The sequence below is a fragment of the Pseudorca crassidens genome, chromosome 4, assembly GCF_039906515.1.
Source record: "Pseudorca crassidens isolate mPseCra1 chromosome 4, mPseCra1.hap1, whole genome shotgun sequence".
NCBI classification, from domain to species: Eukaryota; Metazoa; Chordata; class Mammalia; order Artiodactyla; family Delphinidae; genus Pseudorca; species Pseudorca crassidens.
This window is the reverse complement of record NC_090299.1, coordinates 125,197,187-125,209,389: the sequence shown is the minus strand read 5'-3', so window position 1 is coordinate 125,209,389 and position 12,203 is coordinate 125,197,187. Positions and strand designations below refer to the sequence as shown.

Sequence of the window (12,203 nt, the reverse complement as noted above, 5' to 3'; positions counted from 1 at the left end):
AAATTCTGCAAATTAAGCCCAAGCAAGTAACTTCTAAAACTCAACAAATAAAACCAAATCCAACAACTATAAAAAGAACTATATACCATGACCAAGCAGGAATTAACCCAGGTATGCAGAGTCGGTTCAACATTCCAAAGTCAATTAATGTACTCCATCATACATAAACAAGCTAAAAAGAAAAATCACATGATATATCAACAGATACCAAAAAAGCACTTGATAAAATCCAATGCCCATTCATGGTAAAATCTCTCAGTAAACTAAGAATAGAAGGAAACTTCCTCAACTTGACAAAGAATATCTATGGAAAAATCCAAAAGCTAACACCATACTTAATGGTGAGAAACTAGAAACTTTCCCATTAAGATCAGTATAAGGCAAGGATACTCCTCTGACCACTCCTTTTCAACATCGTACCAGAAATCCTAGCTAAAGCAAGAAGACAAGAAAAGGAAATAAAAGGTATACAGATTGGTAAGGAACACCTAAGAATATCTCTGCTCAGAGATGACATGACTATCTATGTAGAAGATCCAAAACAGCTAAACTTTTATCTCACACTATACAAAAATATTAACTCAAAATGAATCACAGATCTAAATGTAGGGGCTAAAACTACAAAATTTCTAGGGATGAAAAAATATTTCTAGAAAAAAAAAAAAGAAAGAAAACCCTAGTACTTGTTTTGACCTAAGATTTCTTGAATTTGCCAACAAGTCATAATCCATAGAAGAAAAAAATAGGTAAATTGTACTTTATCAAAATTAAAAACTTGCTCTTCAATGAAAATGAAAGAACAAGTCACAGACTGAGAGAAAATGTTTGCAAATCATGTATATGACAAAAGATTTATATCCAGAAATACTGATATATAAATTACTGTTTAAAAGTCAGAAGTCATACAGTGAATGAAATTTTTAAATGGGCAAAAGATGTACACAGACATTTTCCCAAAGAAGGCACCTGAAAAAATACTCAACAGGATTAGCCATTAGGGAAATGAAAACAAAAACCAGGGTAAGATACCTACTAGGCTAACTAGGAAAATAGCTTGGCAGTTTCTTAAAAAATTAAACACAGACTTCCCATTCCACCAAGCAATTGTACTCCTAGGTATCTACCCAAGAAAAATGAAAACATATGTCCACACAAAGCCTTGTACACAAACACACATAGAAGCATTGTTTATAATAGCCAAAACCAGAAAGCAATCCAAACATTCACTGACTGCTGAAGGGATAAACAAAATGTGGTATATCTGTACAATGGAATACTATTAATCAGTAAAAAGGAACAAAATACTGATACATGCCACAATATGGGTAAAAGCACGAGGAATTATTGTAAGAACAGTGTTGGAGAAAGTGACAGTGATTCAAAAACTAAAAGCAATGAGAAATAAATGGAAATTACTTGGGGGTATGTAGAGACACCACTGATGAGGGATGGTAAGCGATACAGTCTACAAACATGAGATTCCAAGCTGACTGAGATCCTGGTCTGACAGATCCCTGAACTCCTCTCCTTCTCTGAGCTTGTCTTCCACCCTACCTCAGCCATTTATTGCACAGTCATATGCCAGACCTCATCATTTCCAATAACTGAATGGCCTTGGTTCTACTCGTCCCACTCTCTAAACTATTACCTCTCATGTTTATAGCTCACTCATTCTATTACTATCACAACTCTAACAGTCCTTAGAGCTCCAATCCATCCATCCTATCGTTTTCTTTACAGTCACTCTCCTCTTTACCTAGCTTAATAATCATAATCCTGTGGTCAATGATTACAATCACTCTCTAGCACAAAGAGGCTCCCTTGGCCTTCTCTCCCCCTTACTTGGCAAAACCTAAACCCACTGAAACCCAACTCTAACTCTACTTCCATATTTACCTCCCAGACTCTGCAACTACATAAAATGCCTTCCCAAGTTACTGTAAACGACCCATCCATGCTCTACTTTAAAGCCAAACCCCCATTTGCATACAAATTCACCCACTCTCAAATCAACTTAAAAACATCACTCCAGAAATTCTCACCTATCTCTTCTACATTAATTTCCCCACTCCTTACCATGAAACTGTTCTCTTGTTCTCATTTTTTAAAAACCCTACTTCCCTTGACTCTATTCCCCCCACTCCATTTTATTTTTGCTCCCCTTTGTAGCAAAATTCCTCTAAAGAACTGTTTATACACATTCTATAATTCCTCTTCTCTTATTCTCTTCTTCTTTTCTAAATTCACTGCAAAGGCTTTTTTCCACACCACTCTCCCAAAACTACTCCTGACCAAGTCAGAAACAACTTCTGAGCCCGTGGTCAAATCTCAGTCATCACCCTACCACCTTAATGATTTCGTCTAATCTCAAGGCATTAAATATCATCTATATTCTTATAACACTCAAGTTTAGATCTCTAGTCTGGAGAAATAATTAACAACTGCCTCTACCTGGATGTCTACTAGAGATATAAAAATCAGTATTTCCAAAACTGAATTCCTGATCTTCCCCAACAACAGTTTTATCCACAGCCTTTTCCATCTGGTTGATAGAAACACCATCTTTTCAGCTGCAGAAGCCAAAAATCTTAAGAGTAATACTTGACTCCTAGCTCTGTCTCACAATCCACATCCAATCCATTAGTAAATCCTATCAACTCTACCTTCAAAATATATTCATAATCCTACTACTTCTTACCTCCTCTACTGCTGCTGTCCTAGTCCACAACACCATCATGTTTAACTAGAGTTACTACAGTAGTGCCCTAGTTGATCTCTTTGCTTCTATCCTTAAATTCTTACATAAATCAGCCTTTTAAACATAAGGCAGATTGTCTCCCTCCTCTACTCAAAATCCTGCAATGATTGTTATCTCCTGCAGAATGAATTGCAAAGGCTCTACACAAATCTTGCCCTATGTCTCTGACCTCATTTCTTACTTCTCTCCACTATGATCACTTGTTCTTGCTATACTAGCCTCATTCCTCAAATATGCCAGGGAAGCTTTCATCTGTTTACTGGCTGTTCCCTAGGACTGGAACGCTTTTCCCCTACATGCCCCTATGTTTAACTCCTTCACATCATTCAAGTGCTTGCTTACATGTCAATTGCTCAGTGATCTGTAATATAACCACTCTATTTAAACTATTCTATAAAGGTATCAAACCTTTATATTTCCTTTAAAAATCACCATTTCCCTCAACCTGCTTCACATTATCTTTTTCCAAACAACTTACCACCTTTCATATATAATCCATTACTTATTTTGTTTATTGTTCATAGTCTGCCAATGACTGTTCAAATGTAAGATCTACAAAAAAAAGAATCTTTATCTGTTTTGTTTATTGCTGTATCCCCAGAATCAAGGACAAGTCATAGTATACAGTCAGTGCATAATAAATATTGGCTGACAGAATAGATGAGGAAACGGATGCTCACAGAAGTAAAAGTACTTCCCGTATATCAAAGCTGAAATTTGAACCCAAGGCTAACTTCAAAGCTAAAACTATTAATCACAAAAGTATGTTGCCTTATCTACTAAATGTAACACTAACTTGCATAACGGAGGGCATTTAGACTTAGTAGAACCTAAACAAAATAGACTTTTTTTTCAGCTTATAAATTCACTTGTTTGTTTATTTTATATTATTTTGTTTTTAACATTTTTATTGGAGTATAATTGCTTTACAGTGGTGTGTTAGTTTCTGCTTTATAACAAAGTGAATCAGTTATACATATACATATATCCCCATATCTCTTCCCTCTTACGTCTCCCTCCCTCAAACCCTCCCTATCCCACCCTTCTACCTGGTCACAAAGCACGGAGCTGATCTCCCTGTGCTATGCGACTGCTTCCCACTAGCTATCTATTTAACATGTTTTAACATTTGTCAATATATACAATACCACACTCTCACTTTGTCCCAGCTTACCCTTGCCCCTCCCCGTGTCCTCAAGTCCATTCTCTAGTAAGTCTGCGTCTTTATTCCCGTCTTGCCCCTAGGTTCTTCATGACCTTTTTTTTTTTTTTTAGACTCCACATATATGTGTTAGCATACGGTATTTGTTTTACTCTTTCTGACTTACTTCACTCTGTATGACAGACTCTAGGTCCATCCACCTCACTACAAATAACTCAATTTTGTTTCCTTTTATGGCTGAGTAATATGCCACTGTATATATGTGCCACATCTTCTTTATCCATTCATCGGTTGATGGACACTTAGGTTGCTTCCATGTCCTGGCTATTGTAAATAGAGCTGCAATGAACATTTTGGTACATGACTCTTTTTGAATTATGGTTTCCTCAGGGTATATGCCCAGTAGTGGGATTGCTGGGTCATATGGTAGTTCTATTTTTAGTTTTTTAAGGAACCTCCATACTGTTCTCCATAGTGGCTGCATCAATTTACATTCCCACCAACAGTGTATGAGGGTTCCCTTTTCTCCACACCCTCTCCAGCATTTATTGTTTGTAGATTTTTTGATGATGGCCATTCTGACTGGTATGAGGTGATACCTCATTGTAGTTCTGATTTGCATTTCTCTAATGATTAATGATGTTGAGCATTCTTTCATGTGTTCATCAGCAGTCTGTATATCTTCTTTGGAGAAATGTCTATTTAGGTCTTCTGCCCATTTTTGGATTGGGTTGTTTGTTTTTTTGATATCGAGCTGCATGAGCTGCTTGTAAATTTTGGAGATTAATCCTTTGTCAGTTGCTTCATTTGCAAAATAGACTTTTATAACCACTTCTCTTAAAAAAAAGAACTGGTGTTAATCAGTGTTTTGCATTAAGTAGAACAAATACATATTCGATCAACAGCACTCACTAACTCTTTTCCTATATATAAACTTTAAAAGCATCTAATACCTCAGTGCTGAAATTCAGCCAAAGAGTTATTTTTCTGATGAATAAGCACTTTGAAATTTTTGCTAAAAGTAAGACTATATTATTAGTCATTCACTCATTGAGAAATATTTATTGATTTCCCAACACTTTCCAGACTCCAGACTACAATTTAGCTCTGTTTCTCATATAGATCACTGCAATAGCCTTGTTATTGTTCTTGATTTCAATTAGGTCTCCTCTGCTTCAACCCATCCTAAACATCACTGCTAGTTATCCTTCCAAAACCCAAGTATCATAATAATACTTTCTTAAGACCTTTCAAGGCTTCCCATTGCCTTTAGATGAAAATCCAAATACACGACATTAGACCTTTTATGGTCCAGATAACCAATTCTATTCCAACAATTCACACACATACACATGCACACACACTCACACACGTACATACACACCTTCCCACATCACAGTATCTTCAGATATTCTATTCCCTCTATTTAGAATGCTTTTCACACATACGTCCTCCAATTTATCCATAATCCCCACTTTTCCAAAGTCTACATTACTAACCTTACTCATCCTTGAAAATACATCTCAGGAATCATGTTTCCCTGGGGAGGTTCTGCCTAATTCTTCTGAACTAAATTGTGTAGTCTTTCTCTTTTTTCACATTCCTACCTTAATAACCTATATGTAAATACTTCTAGCACAGAATTTACCATATGGCATTAGTTGCAGGTTTATTTATTTGTATTCAACACCAGTCTGTGAGCACCTATAATTATTTACTGAGTGAAATAACTTTAGTAGCATTTACTATAAAGTAAAGTTAACAGTACCCTCTTCTACAACATTAACGAGACAGAGGCTAAACTCCTAGTTACTAGTTCAAATTATTCCTATAGTGATGGCGTCAATCTCAACTCTAGACAGAACAGTATAAAAAACATTCTCAAACAATAATTTTGTTCAGAATGCTATTTCCAATGGCAGCCAATCACACCTTTTAATCTATACCCTGGGTCTTCAGTCCAAGTAATCCAAAATCAACTGCCACAGGCTTCCCTGGTAGCGCAGTGGTTAAGAATCTGCCTGCCAATGCAGGAGACACGGGTTCGAGCCCTGGGCCAGGAAGATCCCACATGCATGCGGAGCAAAGCCCATATGCCGCAACTACTGAGCCTGTGCTCTAGAGCCCGCGAGCCACAACTACTGAAGCCCGCGTGCCTAGACCCCTTGCTCCGCAACAAGAGCCACCGCAATGAGAAGCCTGCACACTGCAACGAAGAGTAGCCCCGCTCACCACAACTAGAGAAAGCCCGCGGGCCGCAACAAAAACCCAACACATCCAAAATAAATAAATAAATAAATTTATTTTTTAAAAAAAGAAAAAATCAACTGACATGAAACAGACTCAAAGTAGTCCACTCATCATTTCCTCAATTTATTCTTACCCTTTAATTCTCTCACTTTCTTAAATCCATTTTTTCCTTGTATCTTTCTTTTTATCTCTGTACTTCACTTTTCTTTCCTACTACTGACTATTCTTTCCTTGAATTCTTCTTCCCTTATGCCCAGGCCATGACATAGGAGAGATAATATAGACCATATTAGTCTATTTATTGGCTCTACAAATATAATAGAATTTTCTAGGAAGCCCAAATAAGTATCAGTTTTCCTTATATCTGCTAATAGAATCATCAGTATACTTTTGCCAAAGGTTTACTTACTGAAAAACAAAGAACTGACTTTATCATTAAGCACATAACGATGAAGAGAACAAAATGATTAAATATTGAAATATTTGTAATAATTAATATCTAAGCTCACTATATCACTGACTGCAAAAACAATATAGTACCAAAAATATCAGTTCCGATGGCAAAAATACAATAACATTTTAAAGTAAAATATACATGGATATAAAATAGATTACCTTCCTTCGTTGACAAGTTCAATAAAAGCAAGGCCTGCATTCTTCTGAATAGAATTCTGCCACTCCTAAAAAACAGCAGAAAATAGCTGAACAAATTTCACTCAGTAGGTTATGTCTTTAAAACAATAATTATGAAAAACATCATCCATATCAATTTCATACTTAATTGAAATTGATTTAATGGAAATTAATTAAGTTCCAAAAAATCTTAATGGAAAAGTTTTGTTAAACATGCTGCCTACCCATTGCAGCCCCATGAACACATAAATAGTTGACATTAAAAAGTAAACTAAACAAGTCAGCAACAATTTGATTCTAGATAAACTAAATGAGCCTATCTATATTTATCTTGCCCTTTCAGTTCTGTACCATTATATCCTACTAATTTAACTGAAACAGTCTGAAAGGAAAGCAGCAAAGAAGACCAAGGACAGAGGTTTTGTTTTTGTTTCTTTAAGAGATGCATCACCCCAAATGAGGGGAAGACGGAATTAAGTAGCTCCCTAAACTTAATAATAGCACACATTCTACAAAAATTGATTAATGATTAAGAAAGAGACGAGAGATCAGTGAATTTGGCTAGACTACTTGTAAGCTGAAAAACTATAATTTACTAGCATATGAATTAGCAAAAGATGGTATAAAATTATTAATATATTCTTTATGAATAAGTTATCCATTAAAAAGCCCCCTGGTGTGCCAGTGGTTAAGAATCCATCTTCCGATGCAGGGGACGTGGGTTCAATCCCTGGCTGGGGAACTAAGGTCCCACATGCCGCAGGGCAAGCAAGCCTGCGCCCCACAATTAGAGAGCCTGTGTGCGGCAACTACAGACCCCACGTGCTCTGGAGCCCAAGCACCACAACTAGAGAGCCCCCGTACTGCAACTACTGAGCCCACATGCTCTGGAGCCTGTGCACCACAGCTACAGACAAGCCCACGCAACACTAGAGAGAAGCCCACGTGCTGCAACAAAGAGCCTGCGTGCCCCAACGAAGAGCCTGGGTGCCGCATCGAAAGATCCCCGATGCCCCAACTAAGACCTGACTCAGCCAAAAATAAAAAGTAAATAAATTTTTTCTTTAAAAAGCCTCAGAAGAAAATTAACCATTAATATATAAAGAAATGAATTTTTTAAGCCTCATCTCAAAACAGATATAAAATACGCATTAATCCAATAAAGCTGGGCCCACATGAATTGAAATGTAGCTAGATTTGAGAAATGCCAATGCATGCGTATGTGTATTTTTTAAAGAACTAGACATATATACATAATCTTTATGTTCCTTAAAACTGAAGAGCCCTTCTATTCCACCTACATAATATCCTTTAACTAATCTTTTTTTGTCCTTTTATAATGGTCAAAACAAAAGACAGTGCTGGGGACCTTACCACTGTTATCATAAGCAGTATTCATATATTCTGAATCTAACACCTTGAAGAGTTTTTAATTCCATGTAATTTCACCCCTGAAGACTGTTCTGTGTCATGCCAAATTCTGATTTAGTTTTAAGCCTCATCCTTTCACAGCTACTTTCTCCTTTTTATCCCCAGTATTTATTACTTTCATGTTTTGAAAAACCCAAGGTGGCCCTCAGGACTGAAATGGCTGTTTGCCATAATTTTGTTATAGAGTTCTATTTCATGAATAGTGTCAGCAAGAATATACTAACAGAACATATACAGTAGAATGAAAAGTAGATATAAAGTCAGTCAGAACATTTGAGGGTAGTAATTGGCTAGGACTAGGTGAGAAGATAAAGCAATGTGTTGCTGAGGAACAAGAAGTCATGGGATCTATGTTCTCAAACTGACTATGACACTAACAGGATATGTCCATAAACAGATCACTATACATCTCTAGGCCCTCGATACCCCTTAAAAAAATTCTTAAAGATGTGTGATTTTATGATTCAACAACTTTCAAACATTTAGAAATTAGTGGCTCATAAGTCCAAAATATATAGTCTCAAAATTCACAATTGCCAGCATATTGAAACAACAAAATAGAGATCTTATATTTCTTTCACTAAGGTAAACCAAGTCAAGGATAAATGGAAATACCCATCTAATTTAAAATCCTTCTCTTTCCAGCAAAATGAAGTAAACAGACAGACAACACAAAGGAAAGCAATCAAACTCCATGAAGAAGTAAACCTCTGAGAGAAGAGGATGTGTCATACCCTCCACTCTTCTCAGAAATAGGAGGAAGAAAAGAGGAAAAAGCAGAAACCGCAGGTAAGTTTTTTGATCCTGGTCCAGAAGGTTCCACACCTCACTTCCGAGGCAGAGCACAGGGAGATGCCAAGACTCAAAGAGTTGCCCTAAACCTAGTAATGCACGGGAAGAGTAGATAGAGACAGATTTAATGGTAGATGGACCTAAAACAGCCTCACAGTAACGCATGCCCTTGGAGGAGTCAGAAAATTATCACAGAAAGATGTACACATAGTTGAGGCTTTGAGGGGATAAGGAAAACACAGTTGTGACCTTTGTTGATAGACAGCAGGGAATCAGAAAGGATGGTAACAGAGGGATGCCCTGGTCAAGGAACAGAAGCAAAATCTCACTCCTCAGCTCTTATGCCCAACAGAGTACTCTCAGCAAGCCACCTGGAAATCTGATACAGCACCAGAGTATGAGGGGGCAAGACCTTAAACTGAGTTTTCCTTTAGATCACTTACTTGAGGGAAAAATCTCAAAAGGGAAATTAAATTTAGTAAAAAGAAAATAGTTACTTTTCTCGCTAGAAAAAAAGAAATTAGGAAGAAAGGCAAGAGGTTACCCCATATATAATTCTTTAGATCACACATGTTATTTTCAAAAGTATCTACTAGTATTATTTTTCTCAAATCCATATTCTCTGATTTAAAACGGCAACAGGTGGGGATTTTTATGTCATACAAAACTCAAACCGCACATGAAAACCATCAGTAACAGTAGAGACACTCAAGTTTTAAGTATACAGGTAAACATCACTTTGATTTTATTTTCATTTATGTATACAAAATGACTTTTACTGATAATGTAAATTTAAATTTCACAAAGATTTTAAATTTCACAAAGATTTTAACAGCATGATTTAGGTCAGATAGAAAACTAGTTAAAGTTACTATAAAAACTAGTTAAAGTTACTATAAAAATATTACCATCTAAAAATTTTATGACTTCAACTTAAATTGGTATGTCACAATTTTTTTCTTTTAAATTAAAAACAAATTAGACATGAAAACACACATAGAACTGGAAGAGTCCAATTTTTCTTACAAAAGCTCAGAAACATATTTATGACTGCTAATACATCTGGATTCTTGTTTTCTCAAACATCACCTATAAACTCATATTATTTAACTTGTAGTAACAGCTATCTAATAAACACCTGGAATAAAACTTTTTCACCAGTTAAAAAAATTAGACTAAATGAGAAATGAAGTGAAAATACAAATCTTACCTATGCTTTGGGTAGTTCTAAAAATCTCACAATTCTTAAAGATATCAGAGTTTTAATTTGCCTATAATCCATTCCTAATTATAAACTATTTAACATTTAATAAAATATCACATACCAGGTACATAAAGATATACTGATAGGAATTAATAACCCAGGTAAAAAGAAGCTGAAACCCATGAGAATAGGAAATTAATTTGTTTTAATAAACCCAGCTGCTAGTCAAAGCCAACAAGTTTTCTCCATACTAAAACACTGACTACAATCCTTAAGGAAGTCACCTAAACTACAAAGAAGATTCATGCTATCCTAAAGCATTTTCTGCACTTCTGAGACAATTACTAAAGAAGGTGTTAGCCTAAACAATTTCACAAACCACAGCTCAAGATAACCTTTAGTGAGTTTTAACAGTTGAAAGAAAAGCTTAATGGTTATCGTCTCTCATGATCATTTCAATATTTCATCATAGTATTTACAATTATACAGCAATGCAAAATGCACCATACATTTAAAGGTTTTGGTTATTCTTTTCCCAGAGGTATTGATGAAAAACATGTTAAAAGCCTCAAATCCAACCACTAATGCCGCTAAGTAATTTTAAAACACACTTCAGCACTTTGGAGAGGAAGGACTCAAAACACAACTGAGTCAATAATTTCATACCTGTTCTAAGCTGTATTTAATTGACTATCACTTCCTAAGGCCATAACTGTTGATTAGTCAATTTTTACTAAAATATACTCTTAGCTTACTAATGCTCTTAAGTCATACAACAACAACAGAGATAGTATATATTAGTGAAATCTAGTAAATAAACAGAGTTACATCAATTTTCAAACATGTGCTTTTGGTGGTAAAAGTCCACCAAACTTGGGTTGGGGGAAAAACAAGACTTCATCAACTAAATTAATTCTATGCCTCCCCACCATCAACAAACAAATATAGAGAAAAAGGGCACCAATAAATGTGCTATATATTAATTTATAATATTTTGATACAACTTTAACTTCCCTAAAGTGAACTTGACAGTTTTCTATAAATTTGATAATCTCCTACAACATATTTTAGTGTCTTGAGTACAGCACATGAATTTATCTGAATCTTAAAAGTAATTCCCAAATATTACCATGCTCTAAAGCAAATAAAATCAAGCTACAGATTGACAAGATAGACTACATATACTCCATGCTGCCACCTTTTTTCTTTTTTAGTCAAGCCATCGATACTGACATTAAATGTATATCAATTTTTTTTTTTATTCTAGTCGGCTAGAAAATCACTAAACTATGTTCTACTCTTAAAATAAAAAAGGTATAGGGCTTCCCTGGTGGCGCAGTGGTTGAGAGTCTGCCTGCCGATGCAGGGGACATGAGTTCGTGCCCCAGTCCAGGAAGATCCCACATGCCGCGGAGCGGCTAGGCCCGTGAGCCATGGCCGCTGAGCCTGCACGTCCGGAGCCTGCGCTCCACAACAGGAGGGGCCACAACAGTGAGAGGCCCGTGTACCGCCAAAAAAAAAAAAAAAAAAAAAGGTATAAAATGAGTGACTTTGGTTAAACAGCAAAAAACAAGAACAAAAATACTAAAGAGAGGACAAGAGTAATGAGAGTTAAAAAATTTCTCTACAACCTGAAGGGAAATAACTTGAAGCAGACAAATGCTTGTTACAAAACCCTTAGAAAGGCCGAGAATTGAAGGCACTGATTACATATATGGATGGCTGAGGGACAGGGATGAAAGGAGTTTAAATGAATAAAAGCTGGTATAAAAAACACAGAATCTGAGCTCCTCTCCTCATATCGATGGCCATCCCAACCATGGTAAGAGACTGGATATTTACTTTCCAGAGGAGTAAACCTCTGAACACTTTAAAAAGCCTTATTGTAAAAAACAAAATAACTTGAAAGTATGCTTACTGAAACATGAGACATCAAGCAATATTAGAGAAGTGTTCACTGAGAAAAACGAGAA

General features: G+C 36.0%; 1 protein-coding gene across 3 annotated transcripts in view; it reads right to left on the bottom strand.

The window, feature by feature from the left end:
- Nucleotides 1-12,203, bottom strand: part of LRBA (LPS responsive beige-like anchor protein) — a 727,005-nt gene that overhangs the window by 482,902 nt on the left and 231,900 nt on the right. For all 3 annotated transcript variants that reach the window (XM_067736701.1, XM_067736700.1, XM_067736702.1), the window contains exon 35: nt 6,786-6,850. In XM_067736701.1, coding sequence (XP_067592802.1) covers nt 6,786-6,850 — 65 coding nt within the window. The remainder of the gene's footprint in view (nt 1-6,785; nt 6,851-12,203) is intronic.